This window comes from Drosophila bipectinata, chromosome 3L (assembly GCF_030179905.1).
Source record: "Drosophila bipectinata strain 14024-0381.07 chromosome 3L, DbipHiC1v2, whole genome shotgun sequence".
Lineage (NCBI taxonomy): Eukaryota > Metazoa > Arthropoda > Insecta > Diptera > Drosophilidae > Drosophila > Drosophila bipectinata.
In genome coordinates, this window is record NC_091738.1 from 21497171 (window position 1) to 21518898 (window position 21728).

Genomic DNA, 21728 nt, shown 5'->3' on the forward strand with positions numbered 1-21728 from the left:
TCAGAATTCACCGCTACTGATCAAATATTTTTTATTGGCCCAATTTGGCCGTACATGTATGTTCTTTTGTTTACGTTGTCCTTTATTTTTCCATGTTGTCCATTTGTATGTTTTCGCTTAATGAGCAGCCACTGTATCAGTGTTGGGTAACGTGACCGTTCATTGACAGGGTTGCCCTGAGCAGCAAACACGTGTATAAGAATTCTTTTTCGTGTGAGGGCAGCGTGCGGCTAGGAATTGATTTCAGCTCCGAAATATAGCGAAATAAGTGAAAGAAACATGACGGACTTATTGAAAATAACGGATGCAATCGTGCACGAGTACTTGCAGTCGAAGGACAAAAACCTGGCAAAGGTTTTCCAGCAGAAGACGAAAGCGGTAAGTTGGCTGCATTGCGGCAAGTGCAATAAGCTATTAAAATGCACCAGCCACATGCGGCAGTATGGATAGCCGTATCCGCAACGCCCAGCAAACAGCAGTTCGTAGAAAGTGCGATTTGGTCGCTCAGTTGGTGCTTTCCTCGAATAACTGCCAGACCACGTGTTGTTCACTAACCACTATCACTTTTCCCCCGCAGGCCACTGTCTCCAAGAACACGCCGAAACTGAGTGAAATCCTTCAGTTCTACCAAACCAAAAGCGCCACGAAAATCCCTGCCATCAAGGCGGCCGCTGGCAGCAGCAGCGACAGTGATTCGGACTCAGATGAAGCCCCCGCAGCGACCAAGAAGGCACCAGCTGCTCCCATAACGAACGGAAAATCCACAAAGGCCGCAGCCGCTTCCAGTAGCGAGGAAAGCGACTCCGAGGAGGAGAAGAAGCCCGCGGCAAAGGCACCCTCTAAGGCAGCACCCGCCAAAAAGGCGGCTGACACATCCAGTGAGGAGAGCGACTCCGAGGACGAGGCGCCCAAAAAGACGGCGACTCCTGCAAAGGCTGCGCCCGCTAAGAAAGCCGCTTCCTCCAGTGACGATAGCGACAGCTCCGAAGATGAGAAAAAACCAGCAGCAAAGTCCCCAGCCAAGCCAGCTGTAGCGAAGAAGGCTGCTTCCAGCAGCGAAGACAGCAGTTCCGAGGAAGATGCCAAGCCCGCAGCTCCAGCCAAGGCTGCGGCTCCCAAAAAAGCAGCATCCTCCAGCGACGACAGTGATTCCGATGAGGAGCCAGCTGCTAAGAAATCTGCCCCAGCAAAGCCTGCGGCAAAGGCAGCCTCGTCTAGCAGCGACGACAGTGACTCCGAGGAAGAGAAGAAGCCAGCGGCGAAGACCCCTGCTAAGGCTGCTCCCGCTAAGAAGGTCAAGAGCTCCAGTGAGGACAGTTCCTCAGAGGACGAAGCTCCTAAGAAGGCGGCAGCTCCCGCCAAGGCTACACCCGCTAAGCCTGCTGCCGGAAAGAAAGCTGAATCTTCCAGCGAAGACAGTTCATCCGAAGATGAGGCACCGAAGAAGGATGCGACTCCAGCAAAGCCGGTCGCAAAGAAGGCCGCGACCTCCAGCGAGGACAGTGACTCCGATGAAGATAAGGCACCTAAAAAACCAGCTGCTAAGCCAGTTATTAAAGGTGCTCCCGCTAAGAAAGCAGGTGACTCCGAGGACTCTTCGGAGGACAGCGACAGCTCCGAAGATTCAAAGCCCAAGGCTAAAGCTGCTGCGCCCAAAGCTGCGGCTAAGGCGGCCTCCTCCAGCAGCGAAGACTCTAGTGAAGATGAGGCTCAAGCTGCTGTGAAGCCAGCTGTGAAAAAGACAGCTGCTCCCGCCAAGAAGGATGAATCTTCTTCAGAGGACTCCTCCGAGGATGAGGCGCCGCCAGCAAAGAAGCCTGCTCCTGCGCCCAAAAAGAAGGACAGCAGCAGCGACGACAGTGACTCGAGCGAGGAGTCGGGAGAAGTGCAGTCCAAGGCGGTGGCTAATGGAGGACCAAAGCCTGGCCAGAAGCGCAAGCTGAGCGGCGGCGATGCCGAGGAAGCAACGCCCAACAAGAAGTACAACAACTTTGTCAAGTCGGGCGAGCAACAGGTAATGAATGGGAGATCCCTAGGGTGACAGGGGGCTTAACTCAAATTAGATGCTACGATCCAATGTGGATATGTCTATGTCCTATCTTCCGATTCCCCATCTGTGATTGCACTTTTGAAACTTGCAGAGAAATGGTTTTAACTCGACTCCCAAGAACAACTTTAAAAACAACGGACAGCTGAACAATAGTGGAGGGGGAAGTGGCGGAAGACGCTCCCCCTTCCGGCGGGTTCGCACCGAGGAGGTGCTAGTGGATGTCCGGGTGAAGGACATGTCGTTCGAGGCCAAGGTGAGTGCCGCTTATGCATTTGAGTCGCGTGGGAATGTGTGTGTTTGTGGAGGATGAAGGTGGGGGCGGGGGCGGGGGGATACTTCGCTGTAAGGGGGCCTGACACACAAATTAGCAAGGAACTCAAATCATTCGTGGCACTTTCCTCATCCTTGTTGCAAAATTTACTTTCATTCGTTGCTAATTTGTGGTTTGCCCTCTTTGGCGTCTCCCCTTTCAGGACGGCGGCTTCAAGAAGCACAACAACGGACGCGGAGGAAGGGGCGGTTCCGGTTTCTCCGGACGCCCGGATCGCAGCAACTGGGAGAGCAACAAGTTCAAGGGCGAGGGCAACGGCGGCGGTGACGGTGGCGGCTTCAAGAAGATCGGAGACCGCAAGAGCTTCGGCGGCTTTGACAACAACCAGAGAGGACGCGGTGGCGGCGGCGGCTTTGGTGGCCGTGGAGGCGGTGGCGGCGGAGGCGGCTTTGGCGGCCGTGGAGGAGGCGGCGGTGGCTTCGGAGGACGCGGTGGTGGTTCCCGCGGAGGCGGCGGTGGTTTTGGGGGACGCGGTGGTGGCGGCCGGGGAGGCGGTAGCCGTGGTGGCGCACGAGGCGGCGGTTTCGGTAACAAATCCTTCGACTCGTCGGCGCCCAAGCAAAACAAAAAGATCACCTTTGACAATTAGAGCCTAGAGTAAGCCACCACACCACCTGCAAACACACACACACCCTAGACTCGGTCCTTTCACGGAACTAATCGTTTATATTATTTTGTAAACTACGACAGAAAAACGCTGCCGGCTCCTGGGGCGAACGGGCTAATAAAGATTTGAAGCACACGCGCGGAAAGTCCTTCAAGCACGAGAAGACCAAGAAGAAGCGCGGCAGCTATCGGGGCGGCCAGATTGACACGGGCGTCAATTCTATAAAGTTTGACTAGATTTATACGCAGCCTCTAAGCATTAACCCATATTCTAACAGAAAGCATTAGTTGTTAAGCACAAACCTAACTATGTAGAATAGTTTCTATACGTGTATGCCAACGCCAACGCCGATTGGGAATTGTTTTTGCAATAATTTCGCAACCTCGTAACTCTTTCCATCTTTTGATTGACTTAACGAAGGTCCACCCCTCTAGGTTCTAAGTTTCAATATGAATTGAATCATCGCGAACTGGCGGTGAATAAAACCGTGACTATGATTACGTTTTACCTTACTTGATTTCTAGTACCAATCATTTTCAAATACGCCTCAAAGTGAGAACGGCTGCTGACCCTTTGTTTGTTTGTTGACCTGAAAATATTGCTTCCTTTCGGAAGGTCCTTGCGAACTAGAAAGGCTCTAGTTTCTGCCTTCAAACTATTTTGAAAAATGAAGCAACGTTTTGCGCGAAGCTTGTCATCAGCCGAATGAAGGGTCCGATTATGGCACATAAGTTTTATCAGTTTAATGTTTTTCCAACTTTTCGAATAAGTTCCCCTTTTCAAATCACGTACGAACTTCAATATGTAAAAGCTAGTACTACTTAAGCGAAATGGAAGAAATATATGTATTTTTCGTAACTGACTATATCTCTTATTTTTTTCTAGCAAATCGGGGGATAACATTGCCCATTAGTATCTATACCTGGTACTATGGGAAAAGATTGAGAAAAGGGAGGAAAAGGTCGGGGTATAATAATACTATTCCATCTTCAGAAGTACCACTTTACTTGCAATGGTTCATAGATATGTAACATTATCCGTAACAAGGTCTATTTTTTTTCAATTTAAAGATTTATTATTCCGAATTTGATGCTTACTTTGTATGTAACTAAGTTCCATTAACTATTTATGCTTCTTCACATTTAGTAATCGAAATGTATTGTCAAGTGTTTGCTTTCACATACATATATATATATAGGTGTGTATATAGACGCGCTTTACAACTGAAAAGGTCCAATAAAGGATACAGTGCCAATGGCTTTCGAATTGGCAAGTCGTACAATTAAAATCATATAATTAAATAATCACAATGCGTTTAAAATTGGTATCATTACACAGTATTATTCGATTTATATATTCCATGGTGTGGTGAGTTCTGGTTTCGAGGGTAATCAGCATATCAATTTACAACATTTCGAGGCATTCGCATCATGGCTTTGCTTGAGATTCTTATACAGTGAGTGTAAAACTTTCAATTTTTCAGAACAAGGAAGGTGTGGATGCTATTTAAAATTAGTTCAACAAAATACATATATAGGTATTTATTTAGTTAGTAGTTATATGAGATTCCTGTCGGTTATCGCTTCTCCCCTACATCCCCGTCGTCTTTCTGTTGGTTGTGGCGCCCGACCAGCTTATTCGCTCATGTACGGGTAGTTGACGTCCCGCAGCGGCACAAACGTCTCTTTGATGGACTGCGGCGAGGTCCAGCGCAGGATGTAGTGCGGGCCGCCGGCCTTGTCGTTGGTGCCGGACATGCGGCCACCGCCGAAGGGTTGCTGGCCCACCACTGATCCAGTCGACTTGTCGTTAATATAGAAGTTTCCAGCGGCCATTTTAAACTCCTGCAGAGCGCACTTGACGAATTCCCTGAAATGTGGACTTTAAATTAGACATTCTTCATAAACTATCCTGCTGCACGTACTCGTCCTGGCCGAATACTGCTCCGGTTAAAGCGAATTTGGTGGAGGTGTGCACCAGCTTCATTGTTTCCAATAGATCGGACTCCTTGTAGACGTAGATCGTCAGCACGGGGCCAAAGATCTCTTCGGTCATGATGCGGTCCTTGGGATCCTTACTGAGCACTATGGTCGGGTTGACGAAGTAGCCCTTGCTGTCCGAGTAAGTGCCGCCGGCGAGGATCTCCAGGTTGGGGGACTTCTTGGCGTGTTCAATGTAGCTAGTAATGCGTTTAAATGCTTTGTCGTCAATCACAGCAGATGTGAAGCTGCTGAAGTCTTGCACGTCGCCGATTTTCAGCTTCTCGGCCTCGCATTGTAGGCCCTCCTTGATCTGCGCGTGTCAGGGGCATTAGATTAGTCTTCTATAGTTTATAATCTGCAGCAGATACTAACCTTTGGCCACAGTGATTCGGGCACATACATTCGGGAGCAGGCAGAACACTTCTGTCCGCAGTACTCAAATGCCGAGCGGATGGTGGAGGTGACCACCGACTCAACGTCGGCGGACTTGTGCACGAAGTGGAAATTCTTGCCTCCGCACTCGCCCGTCAATCGTGGAAAGTTAACGTACTTGTCAATGTTGTTTCCCACCTGCTTCCACAGGCGATTGAAGGTTCTGCCGAAAGGAGGAGAGGTCAAGGGGGCTAACAAAATCAATACTCCGACCAATACTCACGGCACCGAGCCAGTGAAATTGATGCCGGCCAGATGGGGGCTGGCGGTTATCGTGTCACCAAACACAGGTCCATCGGCGGGAACAAAGTTAACGACTCCGTCGGGTACTCCCGCCTCCCGCATGATGTTGAAAATGCGCCAGTTGGACAGCATGGCCGTGTCCGAGGGCTTCCACACCACACCGTTACCCTGCGCAAGGCATCGGTAATTGATTGGAAATTTCCGGGCAGACTTAGGGCTAACTTACCATCAGAGCTGGGGTGTAGGACAGGTTGCCGCCAATGGCTGTGAAGTTGAATGGGCTCACGGCCGCAATAAAGCCGTCAATACCGCGGTAGCGCAACGAGTTCTTGGTAACTTTTGGGTCTTCGCTGATGGGTTGGTATTTGGTGGCCTCCTTGAGGAAGTATGCGTTCATACTGCAAAGGGATTAAACTTTATAAACTTTCATAATTTCATTCCCCTCAATGGGAACGATTCTTATCAATTATAAAACTAAAATAGACAACTTGTAGAATCACCCACCGAATAAAGTCAATCAGTTCTGCTGCCGCATCAATCTCCGCTTGGATAACTGTCTTGGACTGTCCCAGCATGGTGGCGGCATTCAGTTCCTGGCGATAGGTTGTCGCCATCAGATCTGCTGCCTTCTCCCAGATCTTCAAGCGATCCTCGATTGGTACGCGGTCCCACTTGGGCTGCGTTTCCACCGCCGTTTTAATGGCCTTCTCGACGAGCTTCTTGTCGGCGTAGTAGAAGCGAGCTATGCTGTGCTGGTGGTCGTGGGGCATCACCTGGTGGCGCACCTCCGACGTTTTGAACTCCTTGCCGCCGATGACGATCGGAATTTCCTCGCAGTTCGAAGCGGCGGCCTTCAGTGCCCGCTGGAGGTCCTTGCGCTCCGCTGAGTTCTTGCGATAAGTGAGGATCGGCTCGTTGACCACCTGAAAGTCGTGGATTTTCAGCTGGGGCAGAACAGAGCCCAGACTCCGAGTGCAACTGCAAAAGGTGTCAATTTATAAGGATGCTCTGAATATCAGATTGGGATGACTAACTTTTTCAGCACACTCAGCTGCATGCTGGCGGGGGAATTGCCCAACATTCGCAACATCTCGACGGGATTTGGGGGCCGGTTTCCTGTGGTGCTTGGTTATATAAGGCGTCGGCTCGTACCACCTAGAATGCTGCTATCTGAGAGTGATAAGCCAGCACAGCCAACAGAGAGAGAGGAGACCGAAACAAACAAACATTTGATTATTTTTTATTTATAGGCAACCTTGGGACTTCATTGGGGGTCCGCGGCGAGTCGCGTGATTTTGATAAGCGGCGGAACGTGTAGCGCTCGACACACCCCCCAGATAAGAGACACTGGGTCGCGTAATTTCGTTTACTGGCCTTACATGCTGAGCTACCAACCTTACTGGATTGCCGAGGCGTAGTTAATATAATTTTCAGGTTTAGTTAACTTATCGATATTAAAGCTCCAAGCAATACAACTAGGTTTGTGTGTACACATGAGCGGCAGCGAAATTTCGATTTTGACAAGCATCAGCTGTTCTGTCTGCGAAGCGCACTATGGTCGAAAGTGGAGCTTACGCAGGCAAAATTTTCACACCTGGGTAATTTCATTCTTAGTTTAAAGTTTAAGCTGTTAAAATAAAAAAAGTATATAACCAAGTATTAGCTATTCTTAAATGAAAATTAAAGTCTCATAAGTAAGCCATATAATCTGAAAAGATATCTACTAATATTAGATACTTTTGGTTCAGTTGTGATTTTTATTTTTAACAATAGCCATTTCTTTCATGGTGCTTGCACTACCCACTGTGCAGTAGCTACGGAAATTTCCTATTGCCGAAACGAGAAGCATCGGGAAGTGCCGTAGGGGATGGGCAAAGGTATGTGAGTACTTCTTGTTGTTTTTTAACTGACTGCCTTGATTTATGAATTTAGGCGGGCTGGACCAGGGGGCCGCGGGCGAAACACCCCACTGTCGTTGTTCCCGCGGTGCGCGTGAGCGAGGGAGAGAAGCGAGAACGAGAGCGCGAGAAGGGATGCAGAAATGTGGAGCAAGCACTATTTAACGTAAGCATACTTCTTCTATCTATGCATTGTTCGCCAAGTGCCCAATAATCTGTTTTTTCTTCGAAAAGACTGACAATGGGCTTGAGAGGCCCAGTTGGCAGCTGGCGCTGATCGATTTTTACCAGCAAATCACTACATTTGAACATGTTAAAAGTTGTTTCGAGGCCAAGTAACTCGGCCGAAAAATTGTTAGTCAGTTGCAAATATGCACGTACACTGCCAGATATTGAAACACTCACACAGGCGCACTCATTGCAGCCCGTTCACTTGGATTTTTGCTTGTTTTGCTTTCGTTGTTGGTGCTGCGGTTGTCCCCATTACGCAATGTGTTGTTTTAAGGCCATTCATTGACCTTTTATCACTCTTGGCAGTACTGTCTTGCCAGTATTTATCTACCTTTAGTGCGGTTCTATCTCAAAAGTTGCATCGATTTTTCGCTTACTTTGTAATTGTTTGAGGCAACGTCGGCGGATTTTGGCGAGAGCACGACGTCAGTGCTTTTGTTTGGCCTATTCAAAATATTTCTGTTGGCCCAGAGTTGCCAGGGCACGAATTGTGATTCGGCGTAACCAGGTGTTTTAGATAAAAGCTCTGATAAAGCTCTGTATCCGCATTTCTTTACCGCAAACACATGGGCACACTCAACTTTGGTAGTTTTTGCGGGGAATCCCTCTCAAAAAACTTAAAATTTACATCAAATTAGCGTATAAGAGTACGAAATAATGAAAAGGTCCCAAAAGTAAAGTTATTTTTTTTTTTTAAATTTTTTTCAAAGTTACGCAAAATTTATCCAAAATTTGTGAAATCCTAGAAATAGCCTCCTTTGTGAGGATTTAATTATTGACGGATTTGACTATTTCTGTAAGGACTCAACCTTCATCGTGGTCTTGCCGTTCTAAAATATAAAATTTTCAGAAATTCCGACTTAGAAATTTTCGAGGTGTTCCCATTTTTTGGACTTGGGTATCGACGTTTTGATGACTTTGTACTACAACATTTTTATTGCAAAAAAATTAGGAACAGGAAAGTACCAGCAGGGTTAGAAAATTTTTGGGCAGGAAGGCATTTTTGAAAGCAAGAATTTTGAAAAAGAAATATGGATATTTATACATAAAGATAATATAGATGCAGCCTCTTTTCGTAAGCTCCTATTATTATACCCTTGCAGAGGGTATTATAATTTTGTCCAAAAGTGTGCAACGCAGTGAAAGAGACATCTCCGACCCTATAAAGTATATATATTCTTGATCAGGATCACCTCCTGAGTTGATATGAGTATGTCCGTCTGTCCGTCTGTCCGTCTGTCTGTTTCTACGCGAACTAGTCTCTCAGTTTTGAAGCTATCGACTTGAAACTTTGCACACACCCTTCTTTCCTTTGCACGCAGTATATAAGTCGGAACGGTCCGGATCGGCCGACTATATCCTATAGCTGCCATATAACTGATTGATCGGAAAAGGTATAACTTTGGTGTTTTTAGAGTTAGAGAGTTTAAATTTGACACGAGAGCTATTTTTGGCAAACCATTACGACATGCCAAATTTCAAAAGGCCGACTATATCTTATAGGTGCCATGTGACTGAACGATCGGAAATGACCCAACTTTCGTGTTTTTGAAGATAGAAAGCTGAAACTTAATACAGATTCTATTTTTGGCCAGTTGATCCAACCACTAACCATACAGCATATAGACAACCCATTTCATACAACGAAAATGGACGCGAAAATTTCTTGCTACAGGCCCCAGCAGGCCCCAGAGCGGATTTCTTACGCTCTCTTACGCTCATCGTTCGTTCATCTTACGCTCATTCTCGCATTAAATGTTTTCTGTTTCTCAGTCTCTAAACGGAGCGCGATGAAGAAGGTTGGCCTGCGCTTCGGTTGATCTTTGTATGTATGCGTGTCACACATTCACATACATGGGTGTATGTGTGCGTGCGATTTCGTTTCGAAGCCAGCGCACAAAATTTTGATTTTTCTTACTTTTAAGGCTTGCTACCCTAACAAAATTCGGGTATTCGTTATTTGATGAAATGACGAAAGAAATTATATTATTTTTTGTATTATATTTTTTTATTATTTCAGCATACATTTTTAATTTATTTAGGAATAAGATTAAGTGTTAGTAGTAAAATGTTTTCTGTATATATATTTTTACGAATCATTAAAAATCAATATACTGAGAAAGTGTCAGAGTATATTTCGGTCGGAGTCACTTAAAGCGCCGTTTGCTTTTAAGTTTTTGTTGTTCTGCAAGAGGCTTGTGCATGCCTACTCTAACGATGGAATGATTTTTAGGGGAGGGTGAAGACACGAAAACAGCTGATGGACTTGTTTACCTTTTTTGTTTACAATTTTTCAGGCACTTGTTATTATTTTGGGTTATTGTGAGATTTAATTAAATTATTGTCGTTAATTTAATAATTTCCTTATATATATTTCCTTATATATAATAACTTTAAAAAGTAATTTAATTCTTCACCCGTCTTCACCCTCCCCTAAAAATCATTCCATCGTTAGAGTAGGCATGCACAAGCCTCTTGCAGAACAACAAAAACTTAAAAGCAAACGGCGCTTTAAGTGACTCCGACCGAAATATACTCTGACACTTTCTCAGTATATTGATTTTTAATGATTCGTAAAAATATATATACAGAAAACATTTTACTACTAACACTTAATCTTATTCCTAAATAAATTAAAAATGTATGCTGAAATAATAAAAAAATATAATACAAAAAATAATATAATTTCTTTCGTCATTTCATCAAATAACGAATACCCGAATTTTGTTAGGGTAGCAAGCCTTAAAAGTAAGAAAAATCAAAATTTTGTGCGCTGGCTTCGAAACGAAATCGCACGCACACATACACCCATGTATGTGAATGTGTGACACGCATACATACAAAGATCAACCGAAGCGCAGGCCAACCTTCTTCATCGCGCTCCGTTTAGAGACTGAGAAACAGAAAACATTTATTGCGAGAATGAGCGTAAGATGAACGAACGATGAGCGTAAGAGAGCGTAAGAAATCCGCTCTGGGGCCTGTCGCAAGAAATTTTCGCGTCCATTTTCGTTGTATGAAATGGGTTGTCTATATGCTGTATGGTTAGTGATCCAACCTACCAAATTTCATAAGGATCGGCCGACTATATCCTATAGCTGCCATATAACTGAACGATCGTAAATGGTACTTGGTAGAAATATCAACTTTCGTATTTTTGAAGATAGAAGCTTGGAACTTTTTTTTAGATTTTTTATTGTAATAAATTGGTTTTATTATGATGTAATCATAAGGATCGGCCAACTATATCCGATGTTTGCGATATATATCCGGTTTTAACTGCAAGGGTATATCAACTTCGGCTCCGCCCGAAGTAAGCTTTGCTTTATTGTTTTTTAATTTAAGATTTAAATTTTAAGATAATTTGTATTTTGTTTCCTAATTTTCGTTCAATTTTTTTGATCTAAACTTTAAATCTTGGAGTTTCCTAAAATTATTCTAAAATTTAAAAAAGTTTCAAAAAAAATGTTCTCAATCTCAAGAAACCTAATTTATTAAAAACAAAACATTAAAAAACAACACAGTGAGTAAATCTGTAACAATATATTAAAATTTTATTTACAAAAATTGATCATTTGTGTTTGTGCTTAAGACTAATCTAGGCCACCATTAAAATCTGTCATCTGTCTGAAATCTGTCATCATCTGATGCCAAAAATTATGGTAGATTGCAGATGTTGAGGATAACAGCGATTGCAGCACAAGTTCCTCGAGTATACATCTAAAAAGCTTCCTCTTGGGTTTGGATGCTGTTACCTGTTCCCATAACTGGAGGAGGCACTCCGGCTGCCGTCATTGCAGCAATAATCTGTTTGTTAATGATGTTTCGGATATTTGCATTTACGTTGGGCAGTAACCCTCCGGTGCGAGCCGCGTGCTCTATCCGCTGGACGACGTCGATTTCGCGGCGGGAGGAAATCAAGTTGGTCACCAGAGAATTGTCGGGTGTTCCCACTCTTCCAATCCGTCCACAGCGGTGTATATAGTCAGACACATGGAGAGGAAAGTCAAAATTGATAACATGTCTTGCTCTGGTAGTGTCCAGACCACGACTGCCCACGTCGGTGGTGGATAGCACGTCGCAGTGACCGTTTTGGAACTGTTCGAATCGGCCAAGGCGGATCTTCATCAGCATATCGCCATTCAAGTTTAGGCAGTTGACTCCGCTGTTGTTCAGGAAGATGGATACATAGTCGCTGGTGGCGGATTTGTTGCTAAACACTATTAGAGGTCGGCGCTTGGCTAATTCCTGTTTCACGAGGGTCAGGAGGGTGGCCGGCCGGTCCGCCTTGGTTAACCGTAAGAACTTTTGCGTCACGTGCGGTAGTAAGCGGTGCAGAAGAGGGCTCACAACCTCATGAATTGTTTCAACGTCGACGACGTTTTGCAGGACTTCTTTGGTGTTGCACGGCATTGTGGCAGAGGCCAGAATGAGTTGGGTACGAGCATTGGATTGTTGGTCCAGGTGAAACTGTTGGAAAAATAATTAATATAATACTTTTTACGTTTTAAAGGCAAATACCTACGGGGAAACGCTTCAGGAAATAGGTGAGCTTGTCCGTAAAGGTGTCGTCTAGGAGAGTGTCTGCTTCGTCCAGGACCAGATGACGCACATGCTCCATCCGGTAGATTCCAGTGGTGACTAACTTGCTTAGGGCTCCCAGAGTGGCAACCAGGACATCTACCTCTTCAAACTGCGGGCTCATCATCATCTGTTTTGTGTTTCCTCCCAACAGGTATTTCACCTTCAGGTCTGTTCCTTCGACTAGCCGTTCAGCGACATTGGCAATTTGCATGGCCAGTTCCCGGCCAGGAGTCAGGATGAGAGTCCTGGGACTGTTCAACTTCCTTTCTGGAGGCTGGCTTTCGAGCAACCTATTCAGGATGGGAAGGAGGTATGCAATGGTCTTGCCGCACCCCGTTTCCGCCGCAATAAGCGTGTGACAGTTGTCGTGGACTATGGGCATGGCCTTTGCTTGGATCAGGGTTAGCTGTTTAATGCCCAACTCAGCCCGCAGGTTCTCCAGGAGTTGTGGGTGCAGTTCCATGTTTGCGTTTTCCAGCTGTCCCTTTTTCTGCAGGTCCTGCTGAAGTTCATCGCCGCTGATGCTCGCATTGAGGACGAAATAGTCGCCCTTGGACTTTTGATGCAACCAACCCTTGGAAGCCAATGGAAGAGTTCCAAATTTCGCGTCTGCATTCTCGTGTTGAAATAAATTGAATTGGTTTCTCTTGCAGGATATCAACGCATTGCGAGGCTTTTTGGAGAGTGCTTCTATTTTTTTAGGTGCTAATTTGGCTGCAGGTTTTGTGGCAAAGGTTGCAGTTCGACTGGAGCCGCCAACTCGGCACACCACGGACAGCTTTATCATGGCTTATATTTAGGTAATAGTTTTATTACAATGCTTTTTACCGGCGAAGGCACTATCAGCTGTTTATCACATAATTAGTGTGGCAGCTCATGCGTCCAGTGTTGGCAAACTCAATTCAGACAGTGCTGCCAATAAGGCGGGCAATTTAAGAAATCTTTACCTATTAAGTAAATTTTGTAGAGTTAAAATTTGTAATAAATGAAAAATTTGGTACTTGGGCTATGAGAAGGAAAATAAAAGCATTTAAGAAGCAAATAAAAAGACCAAAAAGTAAAAATAAAAAACGGTCCTAGATTGTGAAACAATACTTTTTATTTCCATCCATTATTTCCATTTTAGTTCAATTCTTCTTAAGCTAGGTACACACGATTTGCAGCAAGTTGAAAATAGTTTGAAGCAAAAGTTTGCACAAATGTTTACACCTATGCAAATATTGCAAAAAAATTTCTTGCTTCAATAAAATTTCAATTTTTGTTGTGCACTCCAACTTTTGCATGGCTATTACACGTGTTTTTATTTTTTGTTTGCAGTGCTTGCAAGTAATATACTATACCTATACATAGGCAAAAATATACCTATACGTAACAAATTTTATAAGGATCGGCGGACTAAACCTTATAGATGAACGATCGGAAATGGTATTTGGTAAAAATACCAGCTTTATTATTTTTAAATTTAGAACCTTGTGACTTTTTTTTTATATTTCGTATTTTTATAAATTAGTTTTATTATGATATTCTCAAAAGAGTCGGCCAACTATATCTAATATTAGCGATATATGTTCGATTTGTAAGGATATATAAACCTGGCACCGCCACAAATATGCTTCGCTTTCTTGTTTTTTTTAATTGTATTAATTTTAGGTCTTTGGGCAAACATAAACCAATTTTAAGGAGATTTTCCAATTTTAAGAAAACCAATTTAAAACAAATTTTAAAGGAGACCAAAACCAATTACACTAAAAATTTTATAGATGTCATCATGATACAATTATACATTATTATATTAATTTGATCATGGATGTCATCATATCAAAAGGTTAACAGTCCCTGAAATTTTTGGTTTAGTGTGTGTAAAAATATGTTAGGTAATAACAAAGCAACCAATTCAAACAATTTCTGATTCAAACAATCATCGTAACAAAGTTATACATACATATATATATTAAACATCAGCAAAATGCACAAAAGTCGACCATATTTAAATACAATCTTCAATGACCCACGGCCAGGACACTTTCGCATGTAAGTTATGAAGTAATCGAACTAATCATTTAATGTGATATTAAATTCTTATAATTTTTTCTCTAAAGGACTTATTCAAAATTCGAAGAGGAGTGTAAGTTACTTTCTAAGGTGGAAAAAAGTTTAGGTGATATAAAACGAAACAAAGAAGAAAACATTATTTTACTGACGCACAAAGTTCCACCAGCCACTGTTGTGGTAAAAAACATTCAAGCCAATAAACACACTGACACTATAATAAATATAAGGGATCATACTTTTATGTGCCACTCCATCATATTAAAACTTTACGCAAAACGAATGTTTAATAATTTGGAAAAAAATATTTTGAATATTTCCACACATCAATTGTCTCCAAGTGGCTTCAGTAACATTTATCAATGGATGATTTCGGAAAGGGGAAAAATACCCATGCTTAATATGCCCGAAGTTCTCAGAGCTGCGTCATACTTAGAAATAACTGAGCTACTTGAGCATCTCTGGAACATTATAAATAGTCCTATCTATACCAAGTTTTCAGCATTTAATATAATGTATGAAGGGCGTCACGCGTACGAACTTGTTGAGATGAACGAACTGATGTCTAGCCGCATATCCAAATCAACTTTGATAATACTATCCAGTCGTGAGTTTCTTTGCCTCAATGAAAATCAGGTGTGCCATTTGCTAGCATCCAGCTCTTTGGCAGTAAACTCAGAAATGGAGGTAAGTTAATAAGGAGGAAAAGGAAGTAACAAATAGTATACCATTTTATTTTTATAACTCTTTTTATTTATTTATATATATAGTACATATTATTTTATATCCTTGCAGAGGGTATTATAATTCTGGTCAAAAGTCCAACGCAGTAAATGACACAAATCCGACCCCCATATTCTTGATCAGGACCTACTCCTGAGTGTAGCATGTCCGTCTCCCCGTCTGTCTGTCCATGTGTCTATAAGTCATCGATCGGAAATGCCATAACTTTGGTATTTCCTAAGTTAGAGGGATTATCTTTTCTATGGGTTGTACTTAAAGTCAACTGATCAGCCTTAAAAATGATCGTATATATTAATTATACTATATATTATAGCTGCCAAATAACTGAATGGGACTTTTTTTAATTTTTTATTCTAAGAAATTTTTATTCTTTTTATAATAAAATTCGTATGAGTATCGGCCAACTATATCCGATTTTTGATATATATATCTGATCTTTACTGCAAGGGTATATTAACTTCGGATACGCACGAAGTTAGCTTTCCTTTCTTGTTTTTCTTTGAAGTAAAAAAAACCTTTTATTTTGTGTCGTTTCAGTTATTGTACAGTGCTTTTATGTGTCTTAATCATTTGTGGCCACGTCGTAGATCCAGCGCACATTTAATCCTAAAAAATATTCGATTTGCTTTTATGTCTCCAACCATGTTGAACAAGTTTAGAAAATTGGAATGCCACAATACATGCACCTTTAGCCAAATTTTTAATGAATTTACTTAAATAAGTAAGTGCTTAAATAAGTAAATTCATTAAAAATTTGGCTAAAGGTGCCTGTATTGTGGCATTCCAATTTTTTAAACTTGTTCAACATTGTTGGAGACATAAAAGCAAATCGAATATTCTTTAGGATTAAATGTGTGCTCGGCAAATGCCGAAACTAACAAAGCTTATTCAGGATGCATTATTTGATAGCACCTTAATAATAACCACAAACAACGAACCAACTTTGATTGAAGAAAATATCGAATACACTCAGATCAAGTCGCTAGCTCCACGTCGTTGGATGTTCGATGTAGATATCACCGACCAATAAGCCAAAATGGTTCCAATATGCGATACATATCATTTGAACAATTTAAAAATTATTTATGTCAATTAGTGAAGTCTGAAAAAGATTTTGATCAGTTCATGGAATGTGGAGATGATAATGTTTTCATGAAACAAGAAGATTGTCGAATTGAAAAAAACTTGGGAAAAATAATGATACATTCTATGTTGAATGTCAAGGATTTATCACAGTATATAAAACTTTTGACTGGGAACGTCAATTTGAAGTAAGCAATCACATACTTTATTGCTTACTTGATAGTATGTATACTTGATAATTGCATGTTTAACATAATACAATAAAGAATCTGTAAATAGTGATATTCCTGTAACGTATCGGGGCTTTTTACTGCTGTCCATCCAAGGGGGCCATCCGCAGGCGAATTTGTTTTGTCGTGAAATAGTTTTCGCGGGGAAGCTATTCACTCCGTACACTACACACCTGATTATCTTTATACCCTTGCAGAGGGTATTATAATTTTGGTCAAAAGTGTGCAACGCAGTGAAGGAGACATCTCAGACCCTATAAAGTATATATATTCTTGATCAGGATCACCTCCTGAGTTGATATGAGCATGTCCGTCTGTCCGTCTGTCCGTCTGTCTGTCCGTCTGTCTGTCCGTCTGTCTGTTTCTACGCAAACTAGTCTCTCAGTTTTAAAGCTATCGTCTTGAAACTTTGCACACACCCTTCTATCCTTTGCACGCAGTATATAAGTCGGAACGGCCCGGATCGGCCGACTATATCCTATAGCTGCCATATAACTGATTGATCGGAAATGGTATAACTTTGGTGTTTTTAAAGTTAGAGACATTCAGTTAGAAAGTTCAAATTTGACATGAGAGCTATTTTTGGCAAAACATTACGACATGCCAAATTTCATAAGGATCGGCCGACTATATTCTATAGCTGCCATATAACTGATTGATCGGAAATGACCCAACTTTCGTGTTTTTGAAGATAGAAAGGAACTTGGTACAGATTATATATTTGGTCAGTTGATCCGACCTACCAAATTTCATTAGGATCGGCCGACTATATCCTATAGCTGCCATATAACTGAACGATCGGAAATGGTATTTGGTAGAAATATCAACTTTCGTATTTTTGAAGATAGAAGTTTGGGACTTTTTTTAGATTTTGTATTGTAATAAATTGGAATATATATTCCTATTCCCATAAGGATCGGCCAACTATATCCGATGTTTGCGATATATATCCGGTTTTAACTGCAAGGGTATATCAACTTCGGCTCCGCCCGAAGTTAGCTTTGCTTTCTTGTTTTATGTTACCTATGTCTTAGTCCACCAGAAAAGGGACATAATCGTTTCGTCCCATTACTTGGAGGCTATGAAATGGCCGGGAGCGCTCATACAAGCGTCGAGGATGTTTTTATGAAGATTTTTGAAAATTTTTCTCAGCCTAGTCACTGTCACTAGTCACTATTTTTTGTATATATAAGGCAGATTATTGGTAAATTTTGGGGAAAATTTTTACATTATCTTGATGAGAAACTAAAAAAAAGGACCGATTCTAGGAACATATATTCCTCAAAATAATATGGAAAAATTAAATTTTCCTGGGCGAAGTTTCGTTTTACTTAATAGAATCTGATCTAGTCCTATTGCAGTGGATGGGTTTCTTGAATGTATGAGGTAAGAGAATGGATTATTCTCTCAATGTTCTCAAATAATTGACTTTTTTGGATGCTCTTGGGGAAATGTTATATGCGGATCATGTAGAATTGACTTTAATTGATTTAGAGGAGCAATTATGAATGATAAATTTCGACTTGCAAGGGCTTTTATTTCTTAGTGTCTATTTTGTTGCTTTATAAACTAGTCACTGTGAATGTGGAGCCATAGGTAGTCAAAGGTTTTTCACATTTTTTTCAAAATTTTCCGACCTATTTTTAATATTTTGAAACACCAACTGGTGGGACCGGTGACGAAGTTCAATTTCGCAATAGTTAAGATTAGAGGTAGAGTCAATTTATGATCAATGCTATATTTATGACATTGTGTAAATTATTCTATTTACCCACTTTCGTCAGAACTACTTTTTTTTTTTTAACAAAAAACGTTTTAATTAAAAAAGTGTAGGTACAGTATTTACAATATTCTTTATTTTCTTGTGCTGGCACACTAAATTAGTAGGAGTTCTTAACTAATTCTTATGTATAGTTCAACTAGCTTAAGTGGGGAATATCACTGCTGGCGAGGATTAGCCGTAGTATCCATTTCCGCCCGCACTGGCCGTGGCGAAGCCTCCGCTGCTGCTGGCGTAGGCCGTGTCTAGAGAAGGAAACAAGTCCAAAACACTATTAGATGACAGGTACTGAGGAACTCTTGTGGCGGAAACTATGAGTGTCGGTACTTACTGATGCCACTGCCTCCGTAGGGGTATCCGCTGTAGGGGTAGCCCCCGTACTGCCCGTACCCGCCGTACATCGAGTAGGGGTTGTAGCTGGGGTACGAGTAGTACGGATAGCCTCCGTAACTGGGATAGCCGTAAATGCCGTTGCCGTACACATTGCCGTACGCAGAGCCGGCTCCTGCCCCCGCACCCGCCCCCGTCCCCACGCCGTAGTAAGGGTATCCGTAGTACTGGCTCTCGGCGCACCTCAAAACCGTTACGGCTAAAATCAAAGCCAGCCGGAGGTAACTACTTGTCTGTTTCGCTGACATGGTTGTGCGGCCTGTTAGTCGTGGATAATCCTCGAATGTGGACTGAATGCCGAAATTTCGCTGCTAACTGTTTTTATAGAGTTAGCCACCCAGTGTTGGTCATTTAAAAAGCATAAAACGTTTTTTTAATGGAGCTTAATCGGGCGCCCATCAGCCGCCACTGGGTTTGCTCGTTCGTGCGTGACCCAGGCGGCGTATACGCAATTTTTCGAAATCCCAAATAAACGTATATCGAACCCTTTCGGCAGGCCGGCCCTCAACAAAATAAATATGAAACAATAACAGCTTTTTGCAGTGCCCGATGGAGTTACTCACCAGCATATTCCCATGACCATTTTGCTATCTATTTAAATTAGTTAACTGATTTTTTGGGCAGGGGTTCCCAATTGCTTTGTGTAAACACAGTCATTAACCTTAAAACATGTTGACTAAGCGGGTCAGTCATGTGCGGACTTCGATGGTGGTTTCCACTCTTTAAGGTTCATTGCCTGCTCCAGCCCCAGTGGTCAATGCTCATCAACGCCCTTCGGATGAGGTCGACCGTAATATTTTCGGCTATTATATTGGGTTTTTCACTGTGATTAGTTGGCCTCTTGGCCAGAAGTTCATTGTGAAGGACTTTCAGACTAGGTGTTTACCCTTGGCCATGCTTCGGTGGCCAATTCCATAGCTATTTTACTATTATATCATGATAAAAACAATAAACTTAAGAACCACATTTATTGTCTTATTTTAGTTACATTTGAAAGGAACTTTTCTTCAGAGCGCTGGTATACTAAAATTCATTCATAAATATTTTAAACAGTTTCCTCGCATTGCACTCATTTGTGCAGGTGTGTGTCATTACACTGGCCAACAATGGCGGACTCCGCACAATAGCCCTGTCCACATTTCAGGTCTCCATGCAGCTGTTCCTTCCTTCTCTCGGTCCCTCTGCCCCCTCCGTTTTCTGCCCCGTTCTCTGCGGCGCCTGCCGTATTACATCAGGCTGCACAGGTGTGCTTCAGTGCCGCGTAGGTGTTGCATTATTGCATTGCGCTCCGATTGAGTGAGTTCTTTCGCCGTGAGTGCGGTGTGCGCATGCTCAAGTCCGGTGGTGCACAGATTTCCAGGCACCCTGTTTCTCGTAAGCTTGGGTTGATTGAGTTTGGCGGCGAGTGTCAAGGGTCACCATTTTTGCCCCTTTGGCTCACTTCGCTTTAAACATTTACTTTCGTTTTTTCCAAAAATTGGTTTTATGGCAGATTATTATTTTAAACAGGTTACATAGGATAGTAGATTACGGAAAAATCCGCAAAATTCTTTAAACATTCATTTACATAATATCATAAAAAAAATCTGCATAATATTCTTTGTAATGACCCAATAAAATACCTTAAACTACGTTAAATAATTTCCACTATTACTCACAACGAATCATATTATTTACTTCAAACTGGCCATTAGTTAACATACCGTAACTAACCAAAACAGATTTATTAAAAGCAAATAAGCCCTTCAGGCCCATTAATAAACGTATGAGGAAGCAACTTACAAATTGGTTATCATTTGATTGGGTTAATATTTAATTTCGAGAGTTTACAATATACCAAATTGCCAAATTCGGCTCAAATTTTCCATAAAAATGAAATTTCTGGCTTAAATTCATTTTAAAATAAACATATTTATTTTTTTTTTTTACAAATGTGTTTTTTTTTGCGTTTGGGTTTTATACAAATAATATACCAAATAAAATGTTTGGGTTTAAACTTAAAAGTTATAAAGCTGTTTGTCAAAATAGCGAAAAATGGCGTATTTTAAAGTTTTTTTTTTTAATTGGATTGGTTTGCATTTCAAATTTCGTATTTTGCTGCAAAATTTCTAGATTTCAGAGATATTTTGAACTTTCTTAAAACTTTTCTTTAAATATTATTCTTCAAAATTAATATACTTAAATTTTAATACAAATTTATTGCTGCTTATGTTTTGTGATGAAATATGCTACTTGAGACACACATACAGAGTTTTATCAAAGTTATGTAACCCTATTGGGGGAGGAAATGTATTCTAGTTTTGAAAGATGTTTAAAAAAATCTCTCAAGGCTACAAAACCCAGACCTTGCTTTTTAGCCCTAAATCAATCGAAAAGGGCGCATTTCCCCAGGCCCCAATCCAACCACTTAATTTTCTCGACACCAAACGAGCAATTTTCATATTAAAAAGTTTGTCTATACCACCTATCCAAACCCCTCGTAGCTGAACAAACGTAGAATGAAAGCTATCCCTCACAGAACTTCATAAAACTTTTCCTTCTTTCGGCATCATTCCTTTTTATTATTTTGGGACACTGAAATGCTAATTGTTTGTCCAAAACGAAAGTCGCCCCTCAACATTTTTACATGTAATTAATTAAAAATTTGATGCAGCAGCAACTTTTGTTTGCTGTCAAATTTCACCGGCAACAAAAAGCTAATTAAAACTTAAAATTATGAAGAACAGCAACTAATGCCGTGACCCACAAGAGATCGCCCTCCCACTACTCACTCACTCACTCGCTCGTTCGCTCAGGAGTGGGTGGAAAAGTCACTCAAGGGGGCGAAGAGATTGCAGAAATGCAACTAAAATGTTACGCATACGCCGCGTGTGCCCGAGCGAGATGCAAGCATTGATTCTGAGTGAAAGTCCAGACGCAAAAAGCAAAGAAAAAATCAATTAAAATGCACTCAAGCATCCACTTGTACCGCTTCCCTAGCTATATTTTGGGTTTTAGGAAAATTGTAAGACATTTTTGTTACGAATTAAGCGAGCTAGGCGCCTACTCTCCTTGTTACAGGTGCTCTGCCTCTCTTTCGCTCTCTATCCCTTTG

General features: G+C 41.9%; 4 protein-coding genes and 1 long non-coding RNA gene across 9 annotated transcripts; 2 read left to right on the top strand and 3 right to left on the bottom strand.

Annotated features, from left to right (window-relative positions):
• Nucleotides 1-166: 166 nt before the first annotated feature.
• On the top strand, nt 167-3853 carry Nopp140 (nucleolar and coiled-body phosphoprotein 1). 4 transcript variants are annotated; one of them, XM_017247079.3, is made up of 4 exons: nt 167-378; nt 578-2014; nt 2142-2303; nt 2524-3212. In XM_017247079.3, exons 1-4 carry the CDS (start codon nt 280-282, stop codon nt 2968-2970), a joined length of 2145 nt encoding a protein of 714 aa, XP_017102568.2. In that variant the 5' UTR covers nt 167-279; the 3' UTR covers nt 2971-3212. The 4 variants fall into 4 exon arrangements, with proteins under 4 accessions (XP_017102568.2, XP_017102566.2, XP_017102565.2 ...); XM_017247077.3 differs by having other exon boundaries at nt 169-378; nt 3072-3853; XM_017247076.3 differs by lacking the exon at nt 2142-2303 and having other exon boundaries at nt 170-378.
• A 187-nt stretch (nt 3854-4040) lies between these two features.
• Nucleotides 4041-8506, bottom strand: P5CDh1 (delta-1-Pyrroline-5-carboxylate dehydrogenase 1). 2 transcript variants are annotated; one of them, XM_017247080.3, is made up of 8 exons: nt 8152-8506; nt 6680-6815; nt 6150-6623; nt 5872-6043; nt 5626-5813; nt 5343-5565; nt 4913-5280; nt 4041-4857 (listed from the first exon to the last, which is right to left on the bottom strand). In XM_017247080.3, exons 2-8 carry the CDS (start codon nt 6733-6735, stop codon nt 4623-4625), a joined length of 1716 nt encoding a protein of 571 aa, XP_017102569.2. In that variant the 5' UTR covers nt 6736-6815; nt 8152-8506; the 3' UTR covers nt 4041-4622. The 2 variants fall into 2 exon arrangements, with proteins under 2 accessions (XP_017102569.2, XP_017102570.2); XM_017247081.3 differs by lacking the exon at nt 8152-8506 and adding an exon at nt 7041-7160.
• A 2796-nt stretch (nt 8507-11302) lies between these two features.
• Dbp21E2 (putative ATP-dependent RNA helicase Dbp21E2) lies at nt 11303-13145 on the bottom strand. Its single transcript, XM_017247007.3, has 2 exons — nt 12300-13145; nt 11303-12244 (listed from the first exon to the last, which is right to left on the bottom strand). The coding sequence occupies exons 1-2, from the start codon at nt 13143-13145 to the stop codon at nt 11495-11497; spliced, it is 1596 nt and encodes a 531-aa protein (XP_017102496.2). The 3' UTR covers nt 11303-11494.
• Nucleotides 13146-14221: 1076 nt separating this feature from the next.
• Nucleotides 14222-15857, top strand: LOC138926277 (uncharacterized). The gene is made up of 3 exons (XR_011442740.1): nt 14222-14389; nt 14458-15094; nt 15689-15857. It is a non-coding gene; the product is annotated as an uncharacterized lncRNA (long non-coding RNA).
• A 2561-nt stretch (nt 15858-18418) lies between these two features.
• On the bottom strand, nt 18419-18882 carry LOC108129108 (keratin-associated protein 20-2). The gene is made up of 2 exons (XM_017247033.3): nt 18576-18882; nt 18419-18489 (listed from the first exon to the last, which is right to left on the bottom strand). The coding sequence occupies exons 1-2, from the start codon at nt 18880-18882 to the stop codon at nt 18419-18421; spliced, it is 378 nt and encodes a 125-aa protein (XP_017102522.2).
• Between the last annotated feature and the right edge of the window lie 2846 nt (nt 18883-21728).